The 27,639-nt window shown below is 45.2% G+C and overlaps 2 protein-coding genes across 2 annotated transcripts; one reads left to right on the top strand and one right to left on the bottom strand.

Annotated features, from left to right (window-relative positions):
• Positions 1–150: 150 nt before the first annotated feature.
• LOC119401994 (NADH-cytochrome b5 reductase 3) lies at positions 151–17,006 on the top strand. The gene is made up of 2 exons (XM_037669029.2): positions 151–1,078; positions 12,755–17,006. Exons 1-2 carry the CDS (start codon positions 497–499, stop codon positions 13,091–13,093), a joined length of 921 nt encoding a protein of 306 aa, XP_037524957.1. The 5' UTR covers positions 151–496; the 3' UTR covers positions 13,094–17,006.
• A 1,757-nt stretch (positions 17,007–18,763) lies between these two features.
• On the bottom strand, positions 18,764–26,716 carry LOC119401995 (uncharacterized). Its single transcript, XM_037669030.2, has 6 exons — positions 26,319–26,716; positions 23,514–23,654; positions 21,797–21,898; positions 21,591–21,654; positions 20,333–20,510; positions 18,764–19,597 (listed from the first exon to the last, which is right to left on the bottom strand). The coding sequence occupies exons 1-6, from the start codon at positions 26,586–26,588 to the stop codon at positions 19,510–19,512; spliced, it is 843 nt and encodes a 280-aa protein (XP_037524958.1). The 5' UTR covers positions 26,589–26,716; the 3' UTR covers positions 18,764–19,509.
• Positions 26,717–27,639: the final 923 nt, after the last annotated feature.

Consider the following 27,639-nt stretch of genomic DNA (forward strand, 5'->3'; position numbering starts at 1 on the left):
AAGGGCACATTTTGGCGCGTTAGCGAGCTTGCAGAACTCGACGCAAGGCTAAAGGGAGGGCGCGTCGGTCGTGCCAGAAAAACGAAACCAAAGTAACGAGGTGCCGTGAATGTTTTGCAATGTGGAACCATGCGTGGCTGCACGTAAACACGCACCAGCTGGGCGTTTAAACGCCGAGCTTTTTGGAGTCAAGGCTGATTGTCCTTAGTGCACTTTAGACGAGTGCTTTTTCTCACGCCGTAAACGTTTCTTGTCATAGGGCGCTGCGTTCGCGGCGCTCGCTCGCAAGGTAGCTGGGAAGGCGAGTCGAGCAAAATCTTTGTGTGAGGAAAAAAGTCCATTCCCTCTCCCCGCTAAACTCACCCAAAACAACAGGTGCCGATAAAGGAAGAATCCAAGCCCCGCGCTCTCCCTGCGTTACGGGTGAGAGCGTTGCTTCCTCCGGGAAAAAAAAAAAACGAGTGGGCGAGAGCGAGGCTCGAGTACGGCATCGCACATGAGCGTTTCGCGAGTCAGAACCATGTCGTTGCTGGTCGTGTTGAGCGGTATCGGCGCGGCCGTGGCCGCCGCGCTGCTGTACCGGTACCTGAACCGTCGGTACCGACCCCCCGTGCTGCTCGAAGACCCCGAGACCAAGTACACCGTCAAACTGATCGAGCGCGAGGAAATCAGTCACGACACGCGACGTTTCCGATTCGGCCTGCCTTCGTCCGAGCACGTATTAGGACTGCCCACTGGTCAGCACATCTACCTGGTCGCCACCGTCAACGGACAGCTGGTGCCCCGGCCTTACACGCCCGTGACTAGTGACAAGCATCAGGGTTACTTCGACCTCGTCGTCAAAGTGTACTTCCGTAACGTGCACCCAAAGTTTCCCGAGGGTGGCAAGATGTCGCAGCACCTGGAGAGCTTGAGCGTCGGCGACACCATCCAAGTGCGGGGACCGTCGGGTCTGATACGGTACGAAGGGCGAGGCAAGTTCGCCATCAAGCCCGACAAGAAGTCGCCGCCACAGAGCTATCAGGCTAACGAGATTGGCATGATCGCTGGAGGCACTGGCATCACTCCAATGCTTCAGGTAAATGATTGATTGATTGAGAATTTGCTGCTGTGATTCAGTGCAATCAGAAGTCGGAACCGTAGTATAACCAGCGTTAGGCAGTATAACAGATGCTGCGTGGGAAATTCTAGCACACAAATGTGCCACATTAGACTCTACACAACAGTGAAATCGCGTCTTTCTGTGACATTGTGTTTCACTGCTTCAAATTCATTCTTAATGATAATAATTGTTGAGATTTAACGTCCCGAAAACCACGACACGATTACGAGGGATGCCGTAGTGTAGGGTTCCGGAAATTTTCGACCACCTGGTTTTCCTTAACGCGAACCTAAATCTAAGTACACGGGCCTCAATGCATTGTTGCCTCCATCGAAAATGCAGCCGCCGGGATTCGATCCCGCGACCTTTGGGTCAGCAGTCGAGAAGTTGAAACCGTAATATGACCAGTGTACCGCAGTAAAATCAGATGCTGCGTAGGAAATTCCGAGCACATTATACTCTACACAACAGAAAAACCGTGTCTTACTGTGACATTGTGTTTGAGTACTTCAGATTCATTGTTAGGAAGGGATTGGACACAAGCTAATCGTTGCAACAGATGGGGGAGCCGCCAAAATCAAACCATTGTATCGTACGCAGCGCAAGGTCAATAATTAGAGCGATGCTCGGTATCAAATCACATTGGCTGTTTTCCAGTTTTGCAGCCGCCTATCTTTGCTGGAAAAAGATCTAGACGGGTGGGGGATTGTGAACTTCTTGAAAAGTTTGTTCAGTGTTGTTGCTTCAATTCTTCTTTTGATCGTGATGCTTAGTATGCGCGCGGACTTTCCTTACTGCGACAGCCGCGAGCAAACTTTCACCTTTTTCCTCGTAGGTGCCGACTGAAGGTCGGTCACGTAGCACTTTTTGAAGCGTAACTGAAAATGATGAAGCTGACTATATTTGTGGGCGGAAGTACCTAGTCGATATTCTACACTCCGGTGCTAGCTCCCTTAGTCGTGCCTGACTGAAAATATATGTCAAATTGTGCCTGAATTACGTCACTAGTAAGGATGAGATGTTAAGCACCTTTTCCTGGTTATTAACATGTGCCTTATTTGCAGAAAACAAGAACATCTGGGGCAACCTTATCAAAAGTTTGCACGATGATGTTTTAATTGTCTTTTAGTATTTTTATTGGTGCCATTGATTTTAAAGTACGTCATAAAGACTACTCATTTAGTGAGCAGGAAGGTATCAGAGCGACAAAAATTTGAGCTTGCCAGCAGGCATTCATAGTAGAAAACGTTAGCTGTGCAGACATGAACCTTCTATCGTTTCGTTGAACTATCACGATTGGCAGTGCACGCCTAAATCTGATGGTTTGCATTGCCAACTTTACAGTTTTACACAGGCATCATAACAAAGGTCTTCTAGTTTAGGCTTGGTATATCAGTATTGGCTGAGGTGTATGCAAAAGTCAACCTCTGATTTCTTTACATAAAGGCAAAACATCATGCAAGTTTAAAACGGCCATCTTTTGTGTAGGCCTGGGGATGACCCTGGCTCGTGGGTGGTGCTACTGTTTCCGAACATGCGTGGGTCAGTTTTGTGTCACCATTCCTTTCCGCCAAGCTATGAAGTTCCAGTCGATAGTTGCATGTGTTCGCCGCGGTGGCACAGTGGTTATGGAGTTCGGCTAATGACCCAAGAGATGCGGGCTCAATCGCGGCCGTTGTGGTTGCATTTTTACGGAAGTGAATTGCTTTGCAATACATTGCCACGACGTACTGGCAGACGCGAGTCCCATGACATTCTGCTACGAAGCTTAAGGTCATGGGTTCGGCTCCCGATCACTACGTATGCCTTTACATGTGGGCTGCAAAAACAGTCGCATGCTCAGACTTGGCTCTGCATTAAACCTGTAATGCCTGACGTATAAATTTCACCCTGCTGAGTTTGATGTCCCGAAAATTTTGACCTAATTGCACGAAACTTAGTGCATGGAAGTGCCATTTCTTTTATGTGTTGGAGGGTCTTTTCAGCTGTACACACTTTAGCAAACTAATTACTAAATATAAACTGTGATAGCCAAAAGAATCCACATGCATTATGTTCTTTGGCCACCTCTGGCTCTTGTGCTAATAAACATTATATATCTGTGTGATAGCAGTGCGTGTGACAGAACCCAAGGTGGCCTAATTATTCTGAGCCCTCCACTATGCCGCCTTTCATAGCCTGACTCACTTTGAGACGTTAAGCTCCATAAACCAACCAGTCGGTGCATATGTTGTCCTCTCTGCTGCGGCTGTGTCAGTGCGCCTAACTTGTTCTACGGCACATTCTATTACGTTTCTACTGAAAACCTGTCCAGTCCATCTTCGTGCGCATGTAATATATATTTGACGCAACGACGACACATCAGGCCATACACCTGCGGAAGGGTGTTGAGGAGAAGAAGGGTGTTGAGCACAAGAAAAATAAAAAAACGTTGCCTGGGACATGTTTTACAGTTGAGGTGAAGGACACCTGCGCATATGTGAGGTACTCTGTATGTCAAGTGCAAATGCACGTGCGGCATGATCCAGTTTAAAGGGACACTTAAGAGCACAACGATTTTTCTCATATTAGTAACCTGCTCTTTCACGATACCACAAACACCACGCTTGCTGCAAGAAGAAGCTTAGTCAGCGAGAAAACGCGCAAAAACGAAATGTGGGTGGCGACGCCACCTTGAAGTTTCCGCACTATTCACCGGGACGTCACATGTTTTGACGACGCCTACTAGGGACTACGTAGTTCCTAATCGATAAAAATGAAGTACATTGTCCTCTGAGGGGGCCATAGACTTCATATACCAAGTTTGGGTTAATGTTGTTGAGCCAATAGCGCCAAAATACGACAAATACAATTTGAAATCCGTGACGTCATGCGGGGAGATTTCGGCGCGAGATTTAAAAATGAAACTTTGGGAACTTGCTTTTCTCCTTTATTAATAAACTTATGATGGCGAAATTAACGGCATTAGAGTTCTCAGAGCACAATTTATCGATCTAAACCAATTCATTGTTTCTCCTTAGTGTCCCTTTAAAGGGACACTAAATAGAAACAATAAATTGGTTTAGATTGATAAAGTGTGCTCTGAGAACTCTTGTGTATAGTTTATTTCACCACCATAGGTTTATTATTAGAGGAGAAAACCAAGTTCAAAGTTTCATTTTTAAATTTCGCGCCGAACTTTGTAACTCGTGACGTAAAAGATTGCAAAGAGCATTTAACGTATTTTGGCGCCACTGGCGCGACGAAATTTCCACAAAATCGTTATGTCAAGTCTCTGGCCCCCTCAGGGGACAATGTACTTCGATTTAACCGATTAGGAACTACGTAGGCCCAAGCAGGCGCCGTCACAAATATGTGATGTCACGGCAAATGGTGCGGGAATTTTAAGGTGGCGTCGCCACCTGTATTTTCTTTTTGCGCGTTTTCTCGCTTATTAAGCGTCTTCTCGCAGCAAGCGTGGTGTTTTTGGCATCATGAAAGACTACTTTACTAATGCGAGAAAAATCGTTTTGCGCTTTAGTGTCCCTTTAAAGTGCAAGTTGTGTTGGGTTTGTTTTCCTAGCTGGGAATAATCCTTCAACAACTGCACGTAACTTTTCCTCCTGAGCAACCTGCATGTTGTTTTTTTTCCTGTAGCTTAGCGCTAACTTTGTAGTTATCTTTTGTTGATCTACCTACACCCTGCTGACTTTCATTGTAGCAGAGTGATTCACTAGCACATACAGCATCTCTGTCTCTGGGTGGGGTTCTGTGGGAATTAAAGTTTTGAGAAGCTGTCGAATGGCTTTTAATTGACACACAACACATGAACAAGCAGATGCCGTCCTGCCCACCTAAGCAAAAAAAATGCAACAACAAAAATAAACACATGCAAATACCTATAAAATAGGCGCTCCCTCATTGCCTTTGTTGTTGTGTCACTAGTTTGGTTACAGTTAGTTATAGAACATTTGTCATTAAGAATTAATGCAAAGCCCTCAGCCATTACATATCCCTCATGGTCAACAGCTCATTTCTCGATGTTGAACCCTAGCAATTCATTGCCACAACATACAGGCTACCATGAGGCCCATGAAGTTCTGCTACCAAGCTTAAGGTCACGGGTTCGACTCCTGACCGCCACTGGTGCCCTTACACGTGGGCTGCAAAATAACTCGCATGCTTAGGCTTGGCTCTGCGTTACACCTGTACATGTGGCCAGAAAAAAAAGGGGGGGGGGGATAATTTGCAGACATCCTTCGCTCAGGTTCAGGCTGTCAGAAGCACACGTTCTCATGAATTCAGCTGCGGAAAAGAAACACCTGTTTGTGCTACTTGCTGGGCTATTTTTATGTGTCAACTGCAGTTTAAAAAAGGAAATTGGAGGAGGGGGGATGCATTACTGGCGGTATGACAGATGCTTGGCAGGGAAGACTGTCTGTACGTTGAGCTGGCGAATTTGTAGGACACGTCATAATACTGATGTTGCACGGTGTTCACTGCTGATTGCGATTAAGCCTGATCAGGATCCAATTGCTCAACAGCGATTGGCTCCCTTCTGCATAGAAGAGCCAATCGCATTCGAGGAATTCGATCCAGTTCAGGCCTGATCGCGGTCAAACAAGGCTGTGTAAAATCGGTACAAGACCTTTCTTGTGGGACACCACCATTCTTGTGGTCTAAAATGAGGGGCATCAGTTTGACGTTTCGGTTCTGCCATTTTTCTCATTTTACAAAAAAAAGTTTATTTTTTAGTTTCAGTGATGACTGATTGCAGAAGCCTTGTCTTTCAATCTAGCTCCACATAATATATTCCTGTAGTGCCCATTCAAACTTTAACGTTTCAAACATAGTGCTGATAGTTTTTTACTCAGTTTGACTGAGCTATCACGATATTTCCTTTTCCTATTCGTTACTTGTCATCCAACTCTCCTAATTACTTAAAGTTATTAACAGTTGCTGGCATCTAAAAAATCATGAACAAAAATGTAAAGCGAAACAGTTGATATATTTAGCGTGGCCGTTGGGCTCACTAATTTGCCATTTATAATTGTCTTTAGATCACCTCACTCAACTCCTCGGTCATTCGCATGACATCTAGTTTGTTGAACGCTGTCCTTGCCACTCATTGGTGCAATTGCACAGCTGCGTACAATTAACGAAAAGAACAAAATAATCGTGACAAGAAATGTGGTGCGAGTTATTTGAGCCAGGCCATTAAGCTGGCAAGTCAGCCGCATATAATTGTTTTTGGATCATTAGCTCGCATTTTACTGCAGTTCGTTGACACAATATCCACTTCATTCAACAGTGGCCTTAACACTCGTCAGTGCGATTGGACAGCTGTATCCTGTGGCAGGCTATGCACGTAGTATCCCAAGAGCCTCTCCCCAGATTAGGCCCTGTGTGGTGGTATTGTTATTCAACTGTTGATTTCTTACACTCTGCTGATTCTTCTTTCTTGTGTTCTCTGCTGACTATGGGGCTATTGTGCAGTTGTTTGTGTGCACTTCAGAAGCTGTCTTATCGGGAAGGACACTTGTGGGATAATGCAGGAGATGTTACTGACTGCGTGAACACTGATACTGGTCGAAGGAAGCTGCTGAAACAGTTTATTTAGAACGTAGATTGTTCATGAATCAAAATACATACAATAAACGCTGATATTTCGTGCCACATGTCGTCTAAGCTGATACAAAGAGACATTTCCCAGGAAGACATTGACCAGCTCGGATTGTCCGTAGTGCTTAAAGGGGCACCAAAATGAAACATTGAATCGGTTTAGATTGATAAAACGTACTCTGAGAACTCTAATGTTGTTAATTTCACCATCATGGGTTTATTAATACAGGAGAAAATCAAGGTCAAAGTCTTATTTTTTAATTTCGCGCCGAAATCTCCGCGCGTGACGTCACGGATCTCAAACTGTATTCGTCATATTTTGACGACATTGGCTTAACAAAATTTCCTAAAAAACTTGGTATGTTAACTGAAAAACCAAAAAGACGCGTACCATCAAGGAAAAAAGTAAGGACAGGACAGAAAGGGCGTTGGGACGCCCTTTCTGTCCTGTCCTTACTTTTTTCCTTGATGGTACGCGTCTTTTTGGTTTTTCAGTAAGCATATGTACCAACTAGCCCAACAAAAAGTTCTATTAAATTGGTATGTTAAATCTGTGGTCCCCACAGAGGACAATGTACTTCATTTTTATCGATTAGGAACTATGCAGGCCCTAGTAAATGCTGTCAAAATCTGTGACGTCACAGCATTTGGTGTGGGAATTTCAAGGTGGCATCACCACCCGCATTTCGTTTTTGCGAGTTTTCTGGCTTACCAAGCGTCTTGTCGTGACAAATGTGGTGATTTCGGAATGACGAAAGAGTAACTAACTAATAATAGAAAAATCGGTTTTTCTCTTTAGTGTCCCTTTAAGGGCTCTGTTCTAACCTCATTGTAACAGACTCTACAATATCTTGATTACATTCATTAGCTGTCAGTACTGGAGAGGAATTGCGTGTTGTGGTAGCTCAGCAGTAAAGTGTTGTCTTGCTAAGTTTGAGTTCCAGGCCACAGCATTTACATTTTGACGGGGGGCAAGCACTAAGATTAAGGTGCACGTTAAAGGGGCCCTGCAGCACTTTTTGAGCACGGTCAGGAAACGCTGTCGATCGGTAGTCGAGGCAACTGAGAATCTGTGAGCCAAGGATTACAGCCGCAGCACACGGCCTGGAATTTAGAATTAACACTCAAAAGTCAGCTAGAAATTGCTCGCTCTTCGTTCATAAAATCATGCCATAAACCCACATGACCGTGCCACAAAACCGAAGTCCATGGCTATTGGCTGATTTGAGCATCGTGAGCTGCATAGTTGCTGCTGCTGCCACGGGATGGGGCGTGCGCACGCGCGCTCGCAATCCCACTGAAAGTAAGCCATGCGTATGAAGAAAAAAAAGAAAAGAAAGTGCTTGAGGTGATGACATGCGCGTGATGTAACTTCTTTCTCCCTTGCCATTCCTCCCGGCTTAGCTTCCAGCGCTCTCGTCGGGATGAGAGAAGAGAGAAAGCGCTTACATCATGCGACGGATCTCTGTAACTCCGCTCGCACTCGACGGATCGCAAAAATTTTTGCAGCAGTCGATTCGTGAGGCAATAAACTCCTTTAATGAAGACATTTGATTATTAGTACCTGGAAAAGTGTTGCAGGGCTCCTTTAAAGGGACACCAAAGCCAAATATTAAGTCGACGTTGATTGCTGAAATAACGTTTCAGAAACCTCGTAGTGCTTGTTTCGTGCCAAGGAAATGCTTATTTTGGAAGAAAATCATGTTTTAGTGGTCCGCACAGCGTTAGTGCACTTCAAATCGCCCGCCTGAAATGGCCTCCTGACGTAGCATTTGCCTTGCCCAACGTTGCCCGCCTTTGCTGCCCAGCAGCCAATGCAGCGGCTTCTGCTCTGAAAGGCTCATTACAAGCCTTGCCCGAGTTGCGGTTGATCTCGTAATCCTTTTCTCGAAAGTGCAGAGAGCACACACGCAGATTTCTTGGTTGTTTAGCATGCTGCCGCAGAGGCACGGCACTCAGCCACTTCGGCGTGGGTTTATTTGCAGCACCCATTGGAAGATCACGTCGGTTTCTTTGGTGCAGCTGTGCAGCTACTGCTGCTGAAGCAGCGCACACCATTCAGGCATCCAGCAGCATAACGGGGACGCGGCATTTTGTCGAACCTTCTGTTGGAGCGACTTTCATGAGTGTGCAAAGCACACACTATAGTATGCGATAACGAAACTACTACTGAGATGCGATCACGTGAGTGGAGAGGAGCCCGGCGAAAACGGAACTTTTAAACCACCCGCGTTGTTTGCCTTGGTAATGCCAAGTTCTTTTTTCCATGAATAAAACAGAAACGCACAAGCAGCACTTTATTACGTCTTGTAATGTACAGCATGTTATTTTTTATTATAAGTAGTTTGAGTACTAGTGATTAACTGTACTCTGTACTCTTGACGTCATCGGGCTCATTCCATGATGTCTCACTGGTGGTGCATATTGTGTCCTACATTTACCTTAATTTCTCGATCAGTAGAGCACTGCTGATGATAATACTGACGTTTTAGGTGTCCTCAAAGATCCATCTTTCCCTCTGACATAAATTCTTATTTGCCATTAGTGTCGCTTTAAAGAACCACAGGTTGTAAAAACGAATCCCGAGTCCTCAGTTATGGTGTGCCTCATAATGATATCATGGTTCGGGCATGTTAAAACCCAGAATTAAGTTTTCCGGGATGAATTCGGTGGGTTTACGTGATCTAATAAAAAACTTGAGCACACTTGAGCTTTGCCTTCAAGAGCAGAATGTGATAGCTTAATCGGGTCCTGTTTGCATTGCGTTCTCATTCGATAGCCAGGATTCCTTTCTCAGTGGATGCCCCAACCATGCTGCAAGGAAAGGAACGTCTGTGCACTTAACATTGGCCGTGTTAAGCTACCTTAGAATGCCTACTGTAAGTAGAGTTGCAAAGTGCCCACTACGTCATAATTCGTCCTTTTGCAAATTGGCGAAGCACCCACTACGTGTCCATAGGCAATATGCGCACCTACACAGCTGCTCACTTTTTTGACGCTCTTGCTGATGATGATGGTTTAATATGCCCGAGCGCTTTGTATTGGGCGAGCCTTTAAGCCATCTACTCGTTGCGTGATTCACATGGTGTGATGCACAATGCAATTCTACGCTTCTGCCCAGTGGCGGATCCAGAGGTGTGATTCACAGTCATGCACGGTAGGGGCGATCCCTCCCCCCTTCCCCAAAGCCTGTGTCAGCCTAGCCCCTCTCCTCAGTGCCTGTCGTCCACCTTCTTGAAAAATCTTGTCACGTACGTCGTCAAACCCTTTCCTGCAGACACGTGTGGCACATTCCTGTTTACCGTGGGCCGCGGTGTACGGGTATGCACCACAGGTTTATATCTACCCACGAATGGCGAGAACAGACATTGGTAATTTAATGCAAATGCAAAGAATAAAAATTAGGATCCCACCTGGAATCGAATCCACGCATTGTGCATGGCAGTCAGCTCTACTACCACAGGGCCACGCCAAGTCTGGAAAGTGGTCTGGAAGAACAGCATATGCAGTCGTAATGTCGGTGCAACGTCATTTGTGGTTGTGGTGCTGGCTATCTAATTTTATGACAAACCAATAACACTACATATCTACTCCTACGATACAGGCATCATGTCAGGTTAGGTTCTGTGGTTCCAGTGTTGGCTCCGCTTTTATAGCAGTCTAATAAACGTTACATTTGTATTTCTATGATTCAGCAAGCTATACTGAAGCATTGCTGGATTCCGGAGGAATACATTAATAAATTTTACATATGATATTCACATGACTGCACGATAAAGTGCACTTAGGCCCGTATTCTCAAACGATCGCAAAAGGCGATAGTATCGCGTTTGGTGACGTAGAATCTGATGTGTTCAATAACTGAAGAAACACTTGCCTGTGACGTCATTGTTGCACTGGCCGTTGGTGTTACGAATGTCTCACAACACAGGAGTGAGTGTACCGTACGAGCGCAGAGCGACCCGAGTGCGGCGTTTTCGAGCGTATGCTGGCTTCTACGCAGTGGCCAGGCTTGGCTGTGGCTACTTGAAATTTAATGCGCAGTATAATATTTAAAGAATGCAACTTCGCGTGAAATGTATTTTCGTTGAGAGTTTAACATGGCGTACTCGGAGAGTTCAGCTGTAGTGTGCCGCCGCAGCGATATCGTCTCAACATCTCAGCATGTTGCTGGCTCGCGATAAGCCCATGCGAGCAACACACGGTTCATGTGCCTGGGACGTTCAAACGACGAAAAAACAGGCGCTGGCAAAGAACGAGTACTGATAACACCCCAAGGTAATGCTCGCTGAAAGCTTCTCAGCGCAAAAAATGCTGCGTACATCCACCGAGGATTGAATACTAGTAGCTACCGCCTAGGTCACTGAAATGCTAGTCTTCACCACCAACCGACGGTGATAAGGTGTGTTCGTTTATTCCAGGCATTGCAGGAGCGCCGTAGAGCACAGTCACATTGACGGAAGTACTAGATGGCGCCCTCACTTTTCCTGTTTTGGTCAATAGCCAATCAGCGCGCACCAAAGGCGATACTTTTGCTATTGTCGCCTGTTGAGAATACGGCCCTTAGTTTCAATAATACTGACGTATGTACTCTAATGTGAGTGACGTTGCGTCACACCATAAGTTACCCTTTAAATGCCAGTGTTGTCGATGTGCCTGGTAAGCCCACGATGTGCACACAGCTGTTACACTTACAAAAACACGTCGATCCACCTCAGAACACTTTGCTGAAAGCCATAAAATACAGCATAGAAGTACTCGCTGACTGCTTCGCATGAAACCAATTCCCACAATGCGTGGTATCTGCCGAATTTTTCGTACCTTCCAAATCTGAAATTGTAACGTAGCAGCACCCGAAAGCTACCGCGACATTTTATTTGCCACTAATGCATGCTTGCACATCTGAAAAGTCCTCAAGGGCAGCCCAGACATGGAACCTCCCATGTCCAGGCGATACAGTGGTCACGTCAAGCTATGACAAGCTGCCGACGTACAAAGATGACCAGGAAGAACGGATGCAGTTATTGGTGCGAGCAGGCAGAGCAAGAAAGTTGCGAGGGGAGCATCATTGCCATCTGTCGCATAAACCATTAAATAGCGAAAGCAGTCACCATGTACCTGCAGGAGCATTTACAAGGACCACCGCCCCTAGTGCCGTTTAGTATGTAAAAGCACTACCGGGCTGTTAAATCCATGGTTGTATGCATTGGCATGGCATGCAGCCTGGCATGGCATGCAGCCCTGTGAAAATTAAGCTGGGGTTATGACTAGGGTGGCTACATGTTTTAGTGCGACAGCATTACAGCACACACCCAAAAGAAAAACCCGTCTGTGTCTAACTTAGAAAGAAATGAATGCATTTCCTGTGCATTTATTTACGGAAAAACTTTGTTAAATCAGGTTTAATGACATTATAACTTCGTTAATTTGAGCTGATGACAGCATTGAACCCTATGGGTACCTGCCGGGGAATGGAAGTTCGTTAGATCGAGAAATTCGTAAAATTGGGTTTCGTTACATCGGGTTTTAACTGTATAGGGTTTTTTCCGAAATAGTTTCAAGCAGTGGCATGGCTTTATGGTAGAATGCTTGCTTGCCAAGAAGGCTGGGTTCGATTCCAGCTCAGACCCAGGATTTTTATTATTTGCATCCATCAAGATCTTTTGCTCACAACCAATGGTGTCGACGCTGACATTGAAATTTATGCGAAACGAGCTCTTCGATGCTATCACATTAATAAATCATTGTGCTGTAGTGCAGTGTGAATTGCACTTTTCTTGAGTGGTCAAGCGCATGGCTGTGGCTGCTTCTGCCTTCAGCAGCTGCTATCTCACATTAGCTTCAAGCTTCTGTTTGTGTTTGATTTATAGCATAAGGACCTAGCACAAGGTGTGTCTATGTTTGGTACCATTACGGTCTTGATCTCTGCATATTTTTGTAAAAAAAATATGGTGACTGAAGCGGCCGCTCTAGACAAGTGTGATTCAGACTGCAATAGTCAAGGCTGTGAAGCAAAAGTAAGCGCGACAATGCTGACCCGCCTTCATGCAGATCATCCGGCAAGTGTTCAGCGACCCGGAGGACAAGACCAACTGCGCGCTGATCTTTGCCAACCAGACCGAGGACGACATCCTGCTTCGTCCCGAACTGGAGGAAGTCCTCCGGCAGAACCCCGGCCGCTTCCGGCTCTACCTGACTGTGGATCGGCCCAAGGACGGCTGGACGCAGGGCGTCGGCTTCGTCAGCGCCGACATGATCGAGCGCAACCTGCCGGCGCCGTCCGACAAATCCATCATCCTCATGTGTGGCCCTCCACCCATGATCAACTTCGCCTGCAAGCCGAACCTCGAGAAACTGGGCTACAGCCCTAAGCGGTGCTTTGCCTACTAAACGCCTAATTGCCACGGGGGTGTGGGAAGGGGGATGCGTCTAAGTTAAATTGTCGGGTCTTGTTCCTCCCGCCTTCCTCTCTCTGGCGCAGATTGAGAGTTGGCATCTGCGGGCCTACACCGTACCATGGAATATGGAATAGTGTTCTGCTTGCTCCGTATTGTTGCGCTTTGCTCCACTGGCTCTACCCATGTGGGGGGGGGGGGGCCCTGATGCATTTCGAAATGGCCAGTCACGGAGGACCAATATGTAATAGTATTTCGTATTCCGTGTTACAGTACGGCTTGCTGGCATTTCAAAAAGCAAACAAAACAAGCAAACTTGCAGCTTAGTGTGGTACATGCCGGATATGTATGTTACAGGGGCTTTTCAAAGGAAGGTTATCTTTTTAATACTGGCATTACGTGACGTTTTCAGAGCAGTCTTGTGATCACTGTATCGCCAACGATTTTCGTAACACCGTGATATCGTAGCATGTGCTTTAACATTGTTTTTAGCTTCTCGGTGAATTATATGGCAGCCTAGGTCTCACTGCCCAGTGGTCTTATTGGTTGGTGGCCCTGCCTCAAAACTACCTCTTAGCCTCAACGTCTTATTGAATTTTCTCGTCATATGTTCAAGACGTGTAGGTTTCGGCAACTTTAAAGAAAGGCGGTTTTTCAAGAACTTTCCTCTGCCGTGTATCTGATCTTATGCGGCCAGACACGTACGCCCTCTTGTAATCAGCATTATTTTTATAAATACACATATACGTGGTACCCCGAAACAGCACACGCTATGCCAAACGCAGCCTTTGTGGGTTGCTTCTGTATTGTACCGCATCCAGGACCTTTCAAAAACAGCCAAGGCAGCAATTGCATTTATGGCTCATGCGTAAGAAGTCCTTAGATGGAAGCTGTGCTTTGATGGTGAGGAAGCTGTGAGGATGCGAATTGGAGAGAGCGGTAAGGGCGTCATCCTCGGCACACATTTTTTGGCTAGTATTGCCTGGTAATATCGAGAGTGTGTTGCATAGGGTGGCGCCACCGTGCACTCTTTTGCATGCATGTTTACAAACGGGCACACATTAAGAGCCGGAGTGTCCCTGATGGGTTCGGGTGGCGCCACCATGCGTACAGGTGACGTTGACAGTCCTGTCGCGACCGAGCCATTTACCAACTGCTAAATCTCCCAATAATATTAATTTTATGCTTTGCAGAAATAAACCTTGTGGTTTCCATAAATGAGGCCGACAACTAGTGCATCCGCCCACTGCTTGATAATTGTAAGGTATTCCAGTTTTAACTCCACAATTCTGGTTTGCTTGTATTGTTTTAACCAAATGGCATTTGGCCCAGTTGTTTAAGTAGTTGTTTGTGTTGTTAGTATGTATTGTTGCAGAAGTTCCAAGAGCTGTGGATGCCATTAATCGAACTCCATTACGAGAAGGCTAGGGCTGGGATGTTGCGTGAAAATCAGCACCATGTGTCCGGCTTGTGCGAAGTCTCATGGGGAGTTTTGTTTCTGCAAACTCTAGGGCTCAAAAATTATAACGTGGATTTCTTGCTCGATTGGCTTCGTTTTGTTTTTATTATCCGGTACTGCTGAGCTGCAAAAAAAAAACGTTGCGTTGATATCTCGAGTTCATTTTGTTTCCTGTTAGCACACCGTAGCCTGCTACAGCCAAATTTAACTGTTCAGTAATTTATTTACTGGTTACAATTTACATCACGTGCTGGAAGCATTCTGTGGGCTGAAGTGACTTCTTGGTTTGTTCAGGTGCGAGCTTGCAACATTTTCCTAAGGCAGTATCATCTATTTATATAATTTCTTGATAATATTTAAGCATATTTATAGACAAATGTGTGCACCTTGGATTGAAGTTTTTTTTAAAGTACACTTAAAATGAACAGTTCTGATACATTTCTCAAAAAATAAAAGATGACACTACTCCCATACTAATGCTAGTACCCAAGTTTTATCACAGTGTGTAATTGTAAGCATGTTGATCATTTGCGCAGGCTGTGATAATTTCTGCCTTTCTTTGTCTGGCTATCTTGCACAGCTGGCCTCTTTGAAGCTCATCGACTTTTTTAATTTCATTTTTGTTACTAATTATCTTTCATTTGCAATTGCCATTAACTGCCCACACAGGTGAACAGGGGCTTCTCTGCGTTTGGCTCTGTATTTCGCGAGAAAGCGCGCGCTTTCAGACATTACGTTTTGCAACTTACTCGGATTGCCCGAACCTTATCGTAGTTGCCTGGTATAATGATTCGTACATCAAATCGCCATTCAGGTGTTCCCCACGCATGTTATCCTTTTTGACTCCCCTCTTATTCTTGGAACCTAGTATTGCTTTCAAGTATACACCACTATTGCAAGACCCGTTGCATAGCGATCTCAACATTCGACGCACATAAAATGTTATCACATTTATATTAATGCGGTGAATGCCATTGCGCGAACAAAGCTTCAATGTGCCGTCTGTGCATGACTGGACGCATTCCTGCATCTAAATGGGGCTGATACGGTTTTGAGTTTATGTAATTGAGAGTATGATGGAACACCGTCAGGTTCAGGCGAAAAGTGTCGCTGGTCAGTGACTAATATAAAACAAATGTTCACATTTTGGTATTTGTACCGGTAAGTTGTTCACAGTCAACATGAATGTTGTGTGATGGTGAACATCTGTTCTACCATTAGTGTCATGTTAAGTAATGCTGCGTACAACGTGCAACAGAGTTGTGATGCAGTACAGACTTCTAAACAAGATCGTCTATACATGTGACTTGCAGCGTATACGAAAAAAAAAAGACTTGAAAAGGAGGTTACAGATTACTTTAAAACATGCACCAAGCTAAAACAACTCAGTATGGGTGTATATACAGTACAAGGGGTGCTGTCCGGCGACTTTGGTGAACTTAAATAACCTGAATATTACTGGCGAATTCTTGCATATTCTGTGTCGCCTGTGAGGACATTTGTTTTTCTGATTTGCTTCTCACATGGCAGTTACCTTCTTTGCACACATTTGGTGTTCACTTGCACTGCCCGAGACCTGTATTGTAAACGAACGCACAGACATGCCAACTTTATCATTAACGGCTGTTCAGATCTTAACACATTGAGCTTTATAGGACTACACTGTTGCATAGTCTTGTACCTGTCGTTATGGAACAATGTAAGTAAATATAAGTGATGCCCGGCCACTGAAGTTGAGAATCTTTCTTATTCTTGCGAGAGCCCATTTGGGCCATTGCTGATGTGATCAAAATGTTAGCAAAGCAGACTGTCCAACTTTATATTCTTTTTTTCTGTAACACTTCACTAAACTGAGGTGCATGTAATTTCACCTTCACTGCATTGAGAATGTTCTGATAAATTTTCACCTGCAAGTATTTCAGTGTTGTACTTGTCCTGTTCAAAACTCTGTAAAAAGTACATTTTTTATGTTTCTCAAATCATCTGTTGGAAACCGACATTCTTTTTTAACAAGCTATATTTACTTCAATAGATTGCATTGTGTTTTACACGCACACACAAGTAGTTGCAATTTGTATTATTTCAGTGTCTTTGGTTTGCTGATGTTTTGATGTTAGTGACGTGTAGGAAGTTTTCCCGTTGTTCGTTTCGCTTGTTACGCGACCGGTAGGCGTGATGCACCAGAGGCACACGAACTGTACAGAGACGTATTTTCGTGGATTGTTTGTTGATGCACGTGCAAGTGTAGCAAATGCACGTGCAACTGTAGATTGTCCTGACCACCACTTACTCGCGTTACATTTAACCGCAGCCTTAACTTATTTTCGCGACAAGCAAAACGTTACGTAGCTCGGTGTAGACCAACACTGTTTGCGTCTTCTCTTCTTTCCAAGCGTGGTTCTCATGGTTGTTGTTGTTGTAGTAAATAAAACAAGATTGCTTCACTCTACTTTGTGGACTGCTTTTAGTGCACGGAAAATTGTATGCCAAAGCAGCTACATGACCAGTTCATGGTCGTATTGCGCAGTCGCCCAAATCTTTAACTAGTGTGCGCGAATGGCAATTTTTTCCGTGTATCTTTGCCATATGACTTCAGTTCCAAGGAGGGTGAGGGCAGGTGCATGCCCACAAAGCACATGCCAAAGCACATGCATTTTTTGCAACTGCGTTCCATCGTGTGGTGCTGACACAGAGAAAAGTCGCCGCTGCAATTTGTGTGCAGTGGCAGCTGTTCACCTGTCAAAGCAGCTGTCGAGTTTTAACTGTTGCGAGTGTACGTCAACGTGCAAGTACTTTGACTAATACTCTCTCCGCTCATTTTACAAGCATCAAATAGAGCACTAGTTAGTTGCATGTGAATCAGTAAAGGCAAGTTTGTATACGTGTGAACATGAGCGAACGCTGGTTAATGAGAATACAAACAAAATGACAGTAGCAATGAGCTTGACTGGATGTGAGCATAAATGCAAGTATTGCTGAGAGTGAGTTGACCATGCATTTGCACAATGTTACTAGAATTTGGGAGGAAATGAGTAATCAATTACTTTCCAGTAAGTCCACGACTTTTCTTGAATGGCACTTGGCCACTGGTATCAGTCACATTCTCGAAGAGGGCGATAGTAATCAGTTACCTTTTTTTTTTTGCTGTGATGTGTGCGAGCCTGTGTTGTGTGATACTAAATCAGTTGTCCAACTGCTTAGTGGTGCTGTAACTCGTTCTAAACCCAGCGGTGGGAGTCAAGACCGTTTTCTTCGCCCCATTTGAATGGTGAAGCTTGGGACGAGACAGCCCAAAAAGAACATCATAACATTCACAACGATGACAGTTGTTGACATACTGACAAGGCAAACCTAGCTTCTAGTTAAACCCTCAAGTGCTAAAACTTAAAAAATAAAATTCTGGGTTATGCATTAAAATCACGATCTGATAACGAAGCATGACATAGTGGGTGACTTCAGAATCATTTTCACCATCTGAAGTACTTTAACGGGTGCCAAAACCTTAGAACATGCACAGTCACGTGTAGAAATGTGGCTGCCATGATTCGGAATTGAATTCAGCCCTCACTGTTAGCAGTACAGTGCTGTAGCTGCTATCTATGCCACCACGACCAGTAATCCCTTAAATGCTAATGACGAGTTAACCCTGCCACGAAAAAGGTTTCAATGCCTTGTAGTTTGGACATAAGAAGTAAACATTGCATTTTTCATTTTTCAAGAAAAACAATGAAATTAAGTGCTACAGACACTGTTGATGCAGTATCTTATAAAAGAAAAGGCTAAATACTTGCAGTGTTCGTGAATTTTTCAAAATTTCTTATGGCAAAAATAACACTAAAAATAACGGAAAAGAAGAACTTGCCAAGCATGTCTTTCTGTTGAAAAATAAGAACAACAGAGCAACTTTATTGCCGTTTTCTACCTTGGTGGTCATCACATTACCTGTCCACACTGATCAGAAATTCAATACAGGGTCTGCTTTCTCAAGGTACTTGGTGACAAATAGTATTGGAACTAACAATATTGGATGTGCCTCTTCCACATTTTTTTCTTACCCACTCTGGTGGTCGAGTGGTCATGGTGTTCGACTGCTGACCCGAAGGTTGCGCGATCGAACCACGGCCGCGGCGGCCACATTTCGATGAATGCGAAATGCTCGAGGCCCGTGTACTTGGATTTAGGTGGACATTAAAGAGCCCCAGGTAATCGAAATTTCCGGATCCCTCCACTAGGCGTCCCTCATAAGCATATCGTGGTTTTGGGACATAAAACTGGTAAAACCCCAACAATTATTCTTACATTCTTTCTTGAACATGTCGGGAGGTAGAGCCACCAAATGAAGACATTTACCTACTTGTCTTCACTTTGACTCGCATGTTCAATGTTACCAGTTGTGCATCGCACAGCAAGCGACGAAAGCACGGCAGTATTGGCAGAGGACAAATTCTTTTTAATGCATTACACCAGTCCAAGGGGATAAGGCCAGGATGTTACAGTACTTGGATACTACACACGCACTGTACCGCTGTTGTGTTCACTTTTTTGAGCACATCCCATGGTCCACCGAATTCGGTTGGAGCATGCACCTCACATGGAAGTGGTCTGCCGCGAGATGCACAACGCATAATCCACCGCGATTTGACATAGCGCGCACATCACGTGGCTCTCTTCTGTGGTTCACGCATCCCACAGTATGCTGGATTCAGATGTAGCGCGCATGCCATGTAGATGCTGTATGCTGATTGGCACACATCCCACTGTCCACTGCCTTTGGATGTCGATACCGGCTTGGACGTAAGCACTGTGGGTACGCTGTGTTTCTGTGTAGGTATCGCTCAGATGTGGTCCGCTGTTCAACGCACATTCCATAATCAGCGGCATTTTAACGCAGCACGTATATAACATCGGTGCCATCCGCTGCTTGATGCACATCCCGTGGTTGGCAGCCTTTGTCACTTGCAGCAGCAGCAGCCTTTCTGGGGCCATGAATGTTTTGAACGGGAGGGGTAGCCAATCCTCCGGCCATACGAAGATAGGGTCCTGCAGTTGTTTACAACTGGGTTCAGTAATCGCATAATAAATGCCCATGCATCTCATCAATGGTGAGTGCCAGCCAAAACCAGTATGCATAGGAAACTATCAGGAAAGGTGATTCTCCAGGCAAATTTGGATGCCAAGAACGTACAATCAAAAGCTTTTATGGTTTCATGAGAACACTGCTACCACAACGCAGATAAGATGGTTCTGTAGTACAAGGTTTTGAAACTTTGACATTGGAGAGGCAAAGTATTCTTGTGGCACAGGTGAGTTATTAACAGAGCAAAAAAATTGAAAGTCCTTGCTCGAATTTTCAAACTCGATGCTGGAACAAAAGCGCCATTCATCAGTGTGGCACAGCAAATCGAAAAATAGCTTCTCATATTTAGTCTATCTCATGTCATTAAGAGTTCTTGCCGAGTGCATGGTGTTGCTATATTAGAAGGCAGTCTCACCTGTGTTTACCAATACAAATAACAAAACAACACACGAGACCACCTCAAAATCTATGACAACGCAGTGAGCTTGTGCTGGGACTTCCAAGGCAATGGTGCTACTCGTCATTAAACGTGTGCTTTTTCTAGCTTATCAAGAATCCAACAATAACTACAGTAGCTTTTTAGATACAGCAGTACAGTGGATCACTAATGCAGCCTTGAATTTTTTTTCTCTTTCATGTTGCTCTAAACAGACTGACTAACAATACTGATATTTTTTATTGCACAGCGAAATGCTTACCTGCCAGTGTAGCCAAACCTGGAGTGGCAACACGAAGAATGCGTCGGAACATTCTCACTCGAGGCTTTTTTACGTGCAGAAGCAACTTTCTTCACGTAGTCCCGATACATGTAAATATCTGTCTGTGATCCACGGTCCTTCTTGCTGGATTTGAATAGAAACAAATTGACCTGGGTGCCTGAAATGGAGAAAACGTGTCCATATAATTTTTTCTAGCAATCATGGTTGAGGATTAGGTTAAATTAATTACATCATGGGGTCTTACGAGCGAAAATTGCAACTGAATGACAAGGAACACTGTGGCGGGGCACTCGATTTCGATCACTTCGCGCTCAATTAACATTGCGCCTAAATATAAGTACACACGAGTATTTTTGCATCTTGCTTTCATCCTTATGCGGCTGCCATAGCTGTGGATCTAAACTATGGCCATGAGCTCAGCCGTGCAATGTAGCAGCGTCACTACATTACCGGAAAAAGGACATAAGAAAACAAATCTACAAATGTCGACCAAGATTAGCATATTAAGATGTAATGCACCTTTAGTCAGCAGGCAAGGGTTCATTGCTCTGCTGCCTACTAATAAAGTTCACGCTCTGCATGACGGCATCTAGTCAAAAGAATGTTCATGTACAGTGCCATGGTCACGAGTGGTGTATATGTAGCTACAGCCACATATTCACCACTCATAGCCATGCCAGTGACCCTGGTGAATATGTAGCTATGGCTACATACACTCATACGTCATTATAACAGTCAGATCTGCTACGAAAATAACTTCGTTATATCCAAAAATTCGTTATAAACGTTTATTCGTACACTGTACCTATGACAAGACTCCCGCGTTTACTTCGTTATAACCGATAATTCGTTATATCCGAGTTCGTTATGTCGAGGTTTGATATACCAGGGTATATCAAACCTACCCTGGTGAACGGCATGACCCTGATGAATGGTATACCATTCACCAGGGTCACCCTCGTGACCGTGGTAATGGTGACCCTGGTGAATGCGTAGCTATAGCTGCATTTTCACCAGGGTCCCATGTACGTAATAGTGGACAGGGGAACTGCCGCCGTAGCACAACTGACAGTGCATTTTGCGTGTAATGCGAAGGTTGTGGGTTCGGTTCCCTTCGGTGGCAAGTAGCATTTCTTTAATTTGTATTGGTGTGTACTACTACATGTATTGCCTCCTACGTAATTCCAGATTCATTATCTACCAGCTTCATACGGTTCTGACACGCATTGTGGCTTACCTGCAGCGACGCATGTTGGAGGACACCACCTGGATGCATACGCGTGCTCGTCGTGTGGCTGGCTCTAAAAGCAAATGGAAATACAGATGCATAGAAATGGTAGTTGTGGGCACGCCACGATATCTGGATTGCTGCGGGCATCGGACATGCGCAAGCTACAAGTTCACTTTGGACGTGTGAACTCTGAAAATTGTTCCTCGACTCACCAGGACAGAAGCATTGGGAATTGTATCCTTCAGATCGTCCCGTGTTTGTGTCACCACTTCACTGGTGCCAGCGCGTTGCCTTGAAGCACACTTACATGGAGCCTGTGTGGTACAGTAATGCATATAAATGTTACGCACTGTCACAATATCATTAACAATAACCATAATGGCCATCAGAACAACTGGTGGCGACGTAAGTAAGTTAACACCATGCACTAATGCAATTACTCATCCAACTATTCTTTCCAGAGCTTAAATGCATGCATTTGCTATCTGGTGGATACGACGTAAATCCCAGCAGCGCACTTCCTTCTGGAACTTGCTGTCTTGAAGCATTAAGTATATGACTAATACCAGGTATCTCAAATGTAATGCTTCGTCACTTCTTCCTTCACATGAATTCTTTCACACCTCTTTTTTCCTGCTTTCCTCTCCTTTTTCTGCTTTTTCATACTTTACATAACACTGTAATCAACATGTAATTCCAAATGCAGCCCATACTGCTCTACATAGCCACACATATGGTAGACTCTTTGTAAACAGAAATCTGTTCAACGGAATTGCTACTTAAATGGAACAGCTGCCTTTAAAACGATCAGTTTTGTATGAATGCTGCACCCCAGTTCATCTCTCAGTAAATGAAACTGCCGTTAAACAGAACAGATTTTCTTGGTCCCTCAGGTTCCGTTTATCGAGAGTGCTACTGTACTTCTCTTTTTTTTTTTACACACAAGCCTGAATGACCTATTTGTGAAATCGCCGTTGTGGAGTGAGTCCCCACAAGTAGTGCAGCCCAGAGGCATAGCGGAGAAGGACGAAGCAACGAAGCGTCGCGAAGGAGGCACTTGCGAGCCCAGGGCAACAACGTGGGTAGGCATGGGAAACATCTGACTGCATGAACTACCCAGGTGTCTTGTTGCACAAGCAATCACGAACGCATCTCAATCTATGACACCGAACACTTGATTTTTCATTGCTGGGGTCAAGGGGTAGTGGGTCAAGCACTTTTACAGGCAAGCGTAAATGCCTCGTTTGTCAAGTAACCATCGTGGAATGTGTCAGAGGTGTCCGGGTAAACATAAAGAGACGTTCCACGAGCAATGCACAAGGGGATAGCACCAATTCGCTTGCGCGTTGCCCCCATTAATGGAGTGAAATGTCACAGTAACTTTTCTGTTTTGATGTGGCTGTGCTTCACCGACCAAATCTGCTACATGAGTTATCACTCCGCATAAGCTGCATCTGAATGTAATGAAATATTCTCAAATGTTGATGATTCTCATAATAGCCTGCACAACACAAGAAACCTCGTACATCATGGAACTTATGCAAGCACAGCGATAATGCTAGGATGCATTATGGCACACATATAAAAGTTTACGCGTCTCATCCAAGGGGCACATTCTCGAAGATTGTACTCACCACTACCTTTGTATACTGCAAATGTCTTCTTTTGCTAGACACAGTTTTGCCCAATAAACCGTTCAATCTTTACCAACTGACTGTCGCATTCTTCACCATAACAGCCATGTGACAGTGTTCGTGAGACTTTCTGCCATGCATCGTAAGGGAGGTTCCCCGTTGGTCTCTGACCCTGTATGCACAATTTACCTTAGCTATTCATGCACTTGTCAGCAATAAAGCTGGTTGAGTTATTGATAGATGAATTTCAATCTGATAGGAGCACGCGACAGATTCCGGTAGCTTTCGCACTCACCGGCTTATAAGCTTCAGTAGTACCAAACAGTTCACCGACTTCCACATTTGCTCCCAAGTCATCAGTTATGGCAATGTTGTCCACAGAAGGGGTTATGGCAACGTTGTCCACAGATGGGGCCACAGGTATGTCCCGTAGAACCTGCAAAGTTTCACGAAGGCAGTGCAAATCAAATCAATTAAGAATTCAAAAATCAAATTCGTGCAGAACGAACCAAGACTGTTGTCGGTGTATGTGTGAGAACATTGTTTCATTGAGAAGGATGACAATGCAACACCACATAGTCTACATGCGCCAACACTTCTGATAACTTAAGCAACACTAGCAATCATTTAGTGATACTTAGTCCATAAAAGCAAGGACAGATGTAATCGGGATAGTCATTCAAAAGGTGGGGGTTCTGCCACTTACGCACAGGCTGCATGTGATGTCAATTCCTAAGTTTGTAGCGTCCAGTTGTGCATCCGCCATTACCACGCACATTCGTTGCGGTGCCATTGCTCTGTTTATGGTCATGTGTCGGACTGTCTGCTCTGTGTACATTGCCTTGCGGCTGGCTTATGCCACAGAGCGTGACACTTCTTCAGGACCATGTACTGGATACTTTAAATTGTAGGAGCAACGCGGGCCAGCACGGAGTGAAAATTGCCCTGTGAGGCGGCGCCAACCCGCGTAATCAATCTATTGCGGCGAAAGCCGCAGTTGATGCTGGCTGTCACGCGCACTGACATTGTATATCACGCTGGCAACCAGTCATGGTTTCGGTGAGAGGTGGACAAGTGGAAATGCCTTGGCTCGCGTAATTCACGAGCAGCTGGGTGTGGCACATGCATGCAGAGAAGTCGACATCAAATCATGTCGTCGTGTTTACCCAGGCGCGCATCCTTCCGCGTTTCATAGCCACAATAAGATAGCAATGTCTAGCAATGTTGAACGATGTCCATCGACGTCTGGCAGTGTAAATAGACCTTTTCACAGGAGAGAAGAAAACACCGCCATGCTGGGCTGCGCATGGGAGTACAAAGGCTGACATCACAGCCTCAGCAGTGCATTTTTTGGGGGATCACGCTCATTTAGCGCAGCCCAGAAAGGATTATGGCAGTGCCCAGGAAGCCGTCTGTGAAAAGGTCTATAAAAATGATGCGAACGCGTTAGCATCCGGCACATGCGACGTCACATCCTGTGTTTACCTGTTTTTCTGGGCTGCCACTGGGTGTGATGGTTCACAAGAACATGAAAAAATTCACGATTTCCTAGCACAATTTCTGCAAGAAAATGGTGTATTTGCCACATTTAGCGCCCTCGCTTTCAATTAGATTTAAATCTCGGCGGCAAAAGTTTTTTTTTTACTATCCCCTTGTGGAGGAAAAAAAGAAAGTTGTGGGGCCCCAACATGCATTCATATGGGAACAGATCAGAAGAGAAGCTGTATTTGATTTTCTGCTGTGGACGCCTCTCCACTAGTTTCTCCGACGTGAGCGACTGCAGACGGTTATGTTCTTCTACTGACTCATGGTCTTTGGACACATTCTCCACTTTTGTGGTTTGTGTACTGGTTGCTGTAGTCGATGCCTCTCTGAGTTCTTTTAGCTTTTTTCATCAGCCATGAGTGTGCAGTGCTGTCTCGCCTTCTCCGGTTTCTCACAGTGCTCTAAGTCAAACTTCAGCAGCGCCACCACACATTGCCGATGCAAGCGCCGCCGCCGCCACACTCTTTCCCCTTCTCTTCTTTCTTCCAGCGCAGCTGGTGGAGCACGCTCCGCCAGTTGTGCCGTTTCACCAACTCCATTTTTGTCTACATGCGGACGCGAGCCACCCACAGTCCCGCCCTTGGAAACGCATGGGCTAGAGATAAATAGCTTCGCTGTAAAGAGATCTGACCTTGCATTCACTCATGAAAGAACTATCTGCTGTGAAAGATGCCGCTCGCAAAGATTTGTGCTGCCACCTGGCTACGGTGGCCAGAATGGGTTCTAGCCACCCTAGTTTGGCAGCAGCTGCACAATGCAACCCCCTCCCCCCGGTCTATGCCAATGTTAGCCAACGTTAGCCAATGCTAACCAGAGAATGTAGTACCCATGCGATTAAACACGGCCGGCAGCCGGAACACCACCGCTGGGTGTTCAAAGACTTGTGTAGCGATAAATCTTGCGCTAAACGCAGCTCCACCATTGTAGAACCTGAGGAAATGCGTAGCACAGGCACCTTGCGATTCCCATTCATAGTGTTCCCACTGCTCTTTTACCAAACCCGTCGATGAAGTCAATGTTTGAGGTAAGCATGCAGGGTTTCCCCTGTATGAGTACAATCTTGTTAGGGAGATTCGCAAACATGGTGTGCGACATGCATTTTTTGCTGCGCTCTGTCGACTTCGTACTTGTTACGGCAGTTGAGATACGTGTCGTCTGCAGCGAGTTCCGTCAGGCTGCTTCCCCCTTCAGATGCAGCGACGAAGGCGCCGGAGAAGCGCCGGTGGGAGGAACAATCACGCGCCTGATGAGGCGGTGGCGCCCTCTCTTCCGCGGCGCGTGTGTAAGCCGCATGTTTCCGAAGCGGTTTTAGCGATTTCAAGTTGATTATTGCGATTACTTCTTGGATATTTTAGTTATATTATTTTAGAACTCATTCGTTTATTTTAACCCGGTTTCGAGCATCGCTAGCTTTGTTTTAGGCCTGTACTGACCACTTGATTTCGAGCATGATCACGCCTAATGAGATCTGCGGATAAACGAAATCGGGGCCTCTAAAGTGCTATGCACTTACGGTGCACTAAGATATGCTCTGGCACATAAAACGACTTCTTACCTTGCTCCGATTGGTACGCTTAAAGACGGATGGCACAGCCGTGTTTTTCAAAAGTCTTCGCTTTAGAATGCCATGCAGAGGCGGAGGCCTGTAGTCCTCGGCTCTGAAGTGCGCGGAGCAGATGTGAGCGAAAGACGGCAGGGAGCGACCCACGGCCTCCTCCCAGAGGCTTATCCTGTTCGGGTCAGCGGGCAGCACGTGATACGATACCCGTTTAGCGCGCAACTTGCGACTCCGACACCCACGTACGGCGCAAGTGACGTGTGACATTTCGTGTCGTACGGCGAACTCGGGGAGTTTCTCAAACGAAAACTCGCACGCGTCCTAAACAGCAGTACACACACCCATGCGCGCCGCCATGTTAAGAGGGACACAGCGATTTTCACCGTGCGTTGCTGCAAAGGCAGCGCCGCTTCTAAACGTGTACTTTCTTTTGTAGTACTCATAAAAGAAGTGTAAACTCTTATTAAATGTACCGACTGAGGGTTTCAAACAATAAATATGGTGTACTTGATAACAGCTGACTTTATTTATTCATTATTTCGTTCATTAATTCTCAGGCTTTGTAGGTCATGTTGTAGGTCCACTGGACATGAAGGCCTCTCTTCCTGTGATTTCAACATTCTAGTACACTGTACAACTGTACTAGAGACTGTACTAGAAGTCGATTCTAGTACACTGTAATTTCAACCATGGAGGAAGGAAAAAGAAAGAAGGGAGCATTACGTCACGCAGCCAGCCTTGGCAATGCCAACTCGCTTTCAAAGCTATGAAGACAAAACTGTGCATAGGCAAAAATCAGATGTATGCATTAAGGGACAAGGAAGGCAAGGTCACAAACAATATGGATAGAATAGTTGAGGTAGCGGAAGAGTTCTACAGAGATCTGTACAGCAGCCGAGACAGTCAGGATGATAACGTACGTAGAAGCAGTAATAGCCCAGAGGAATCTGACATCCCACCAGTATTGACAGGAGAAGTAAAGAAAGCCCTAAAGGGAATGCAAAGAGGCAAAGCAGCTGGTGAGGATCAGGTAACATCAGACCTGTTGAAGAACGGTGGAGAGATTATGTTAGAGAAACTGGCCCCCTGTATACGAAGTGTCTCTCGACGGGGAGGATACCAGAATCTTGGAAGAATGCCAACATCATCTTGATCCATAAGAAAGGGGACGTCAAGCACCTGAAAAATTACAGGCCCATCAGCTTACTGTTCATTGTCTACGAACTATTTACAAAAGTAATTGCTAACAGAATTAATAATTAAGACATTAGAGTTCAATCAACCAAAGGACCAGGCAGGATTTCGTACAGGCTTCTCA

The sequence above is a fragment of the Rhipicephalus sanguineus genome, chromosome 8 (assembly GCF_013339695.2).
Source record: "Rhipicephalus sanguineus isolate Rsan-2018 chromosome 8, BIME_Rsan_1.4, whole genome shotgun sequence".
NCBI classification, from domain to species: domain Eukaryota; kingdom Metazoa; phylum Arthropoda; class Arachnida; order Ixodida; family Ixodidae; genus Rhipicephalus; species Rhipicephalus sanguineus.

Coding starts and splice junctions, on each gene's coding strand:
- LOC119401994 (XM_037669029.2), top strand. CDS start 497: ATGAGCGTTTCGCGAGTCAGAACCATGTCGTTGCTGGTCGTGTTGAGC. Junction 1,079..12,754: donor GCATCACTCCAATGCTTCAG/GTAAATGATTGA, acceptor GCCTTCATGCAG/ATCATCCGGCAAGTGTTCAG.
- LOC119401995 (XM_037669030.2), bottom strand. CDS start 26,588: ATGTCACACGTCACTTGCGCCGTACGTGGGTGTCGGAGTCGCAAGTTG. Junction 23,655..26,318: donor AGCGTACCAATCGGAGCAAG/GTAAGAAGTCGT, acceptor GAAACTTTGCAG/GTTCTACGGGACATACCTGT. Junction 21,899..23,513: donor CTACTGAAGCTTATAAGCCG/GTGAGTGCGAAA, acceptor TGTACCACACAG/GCTCCATGTAAGTGTGCTTC.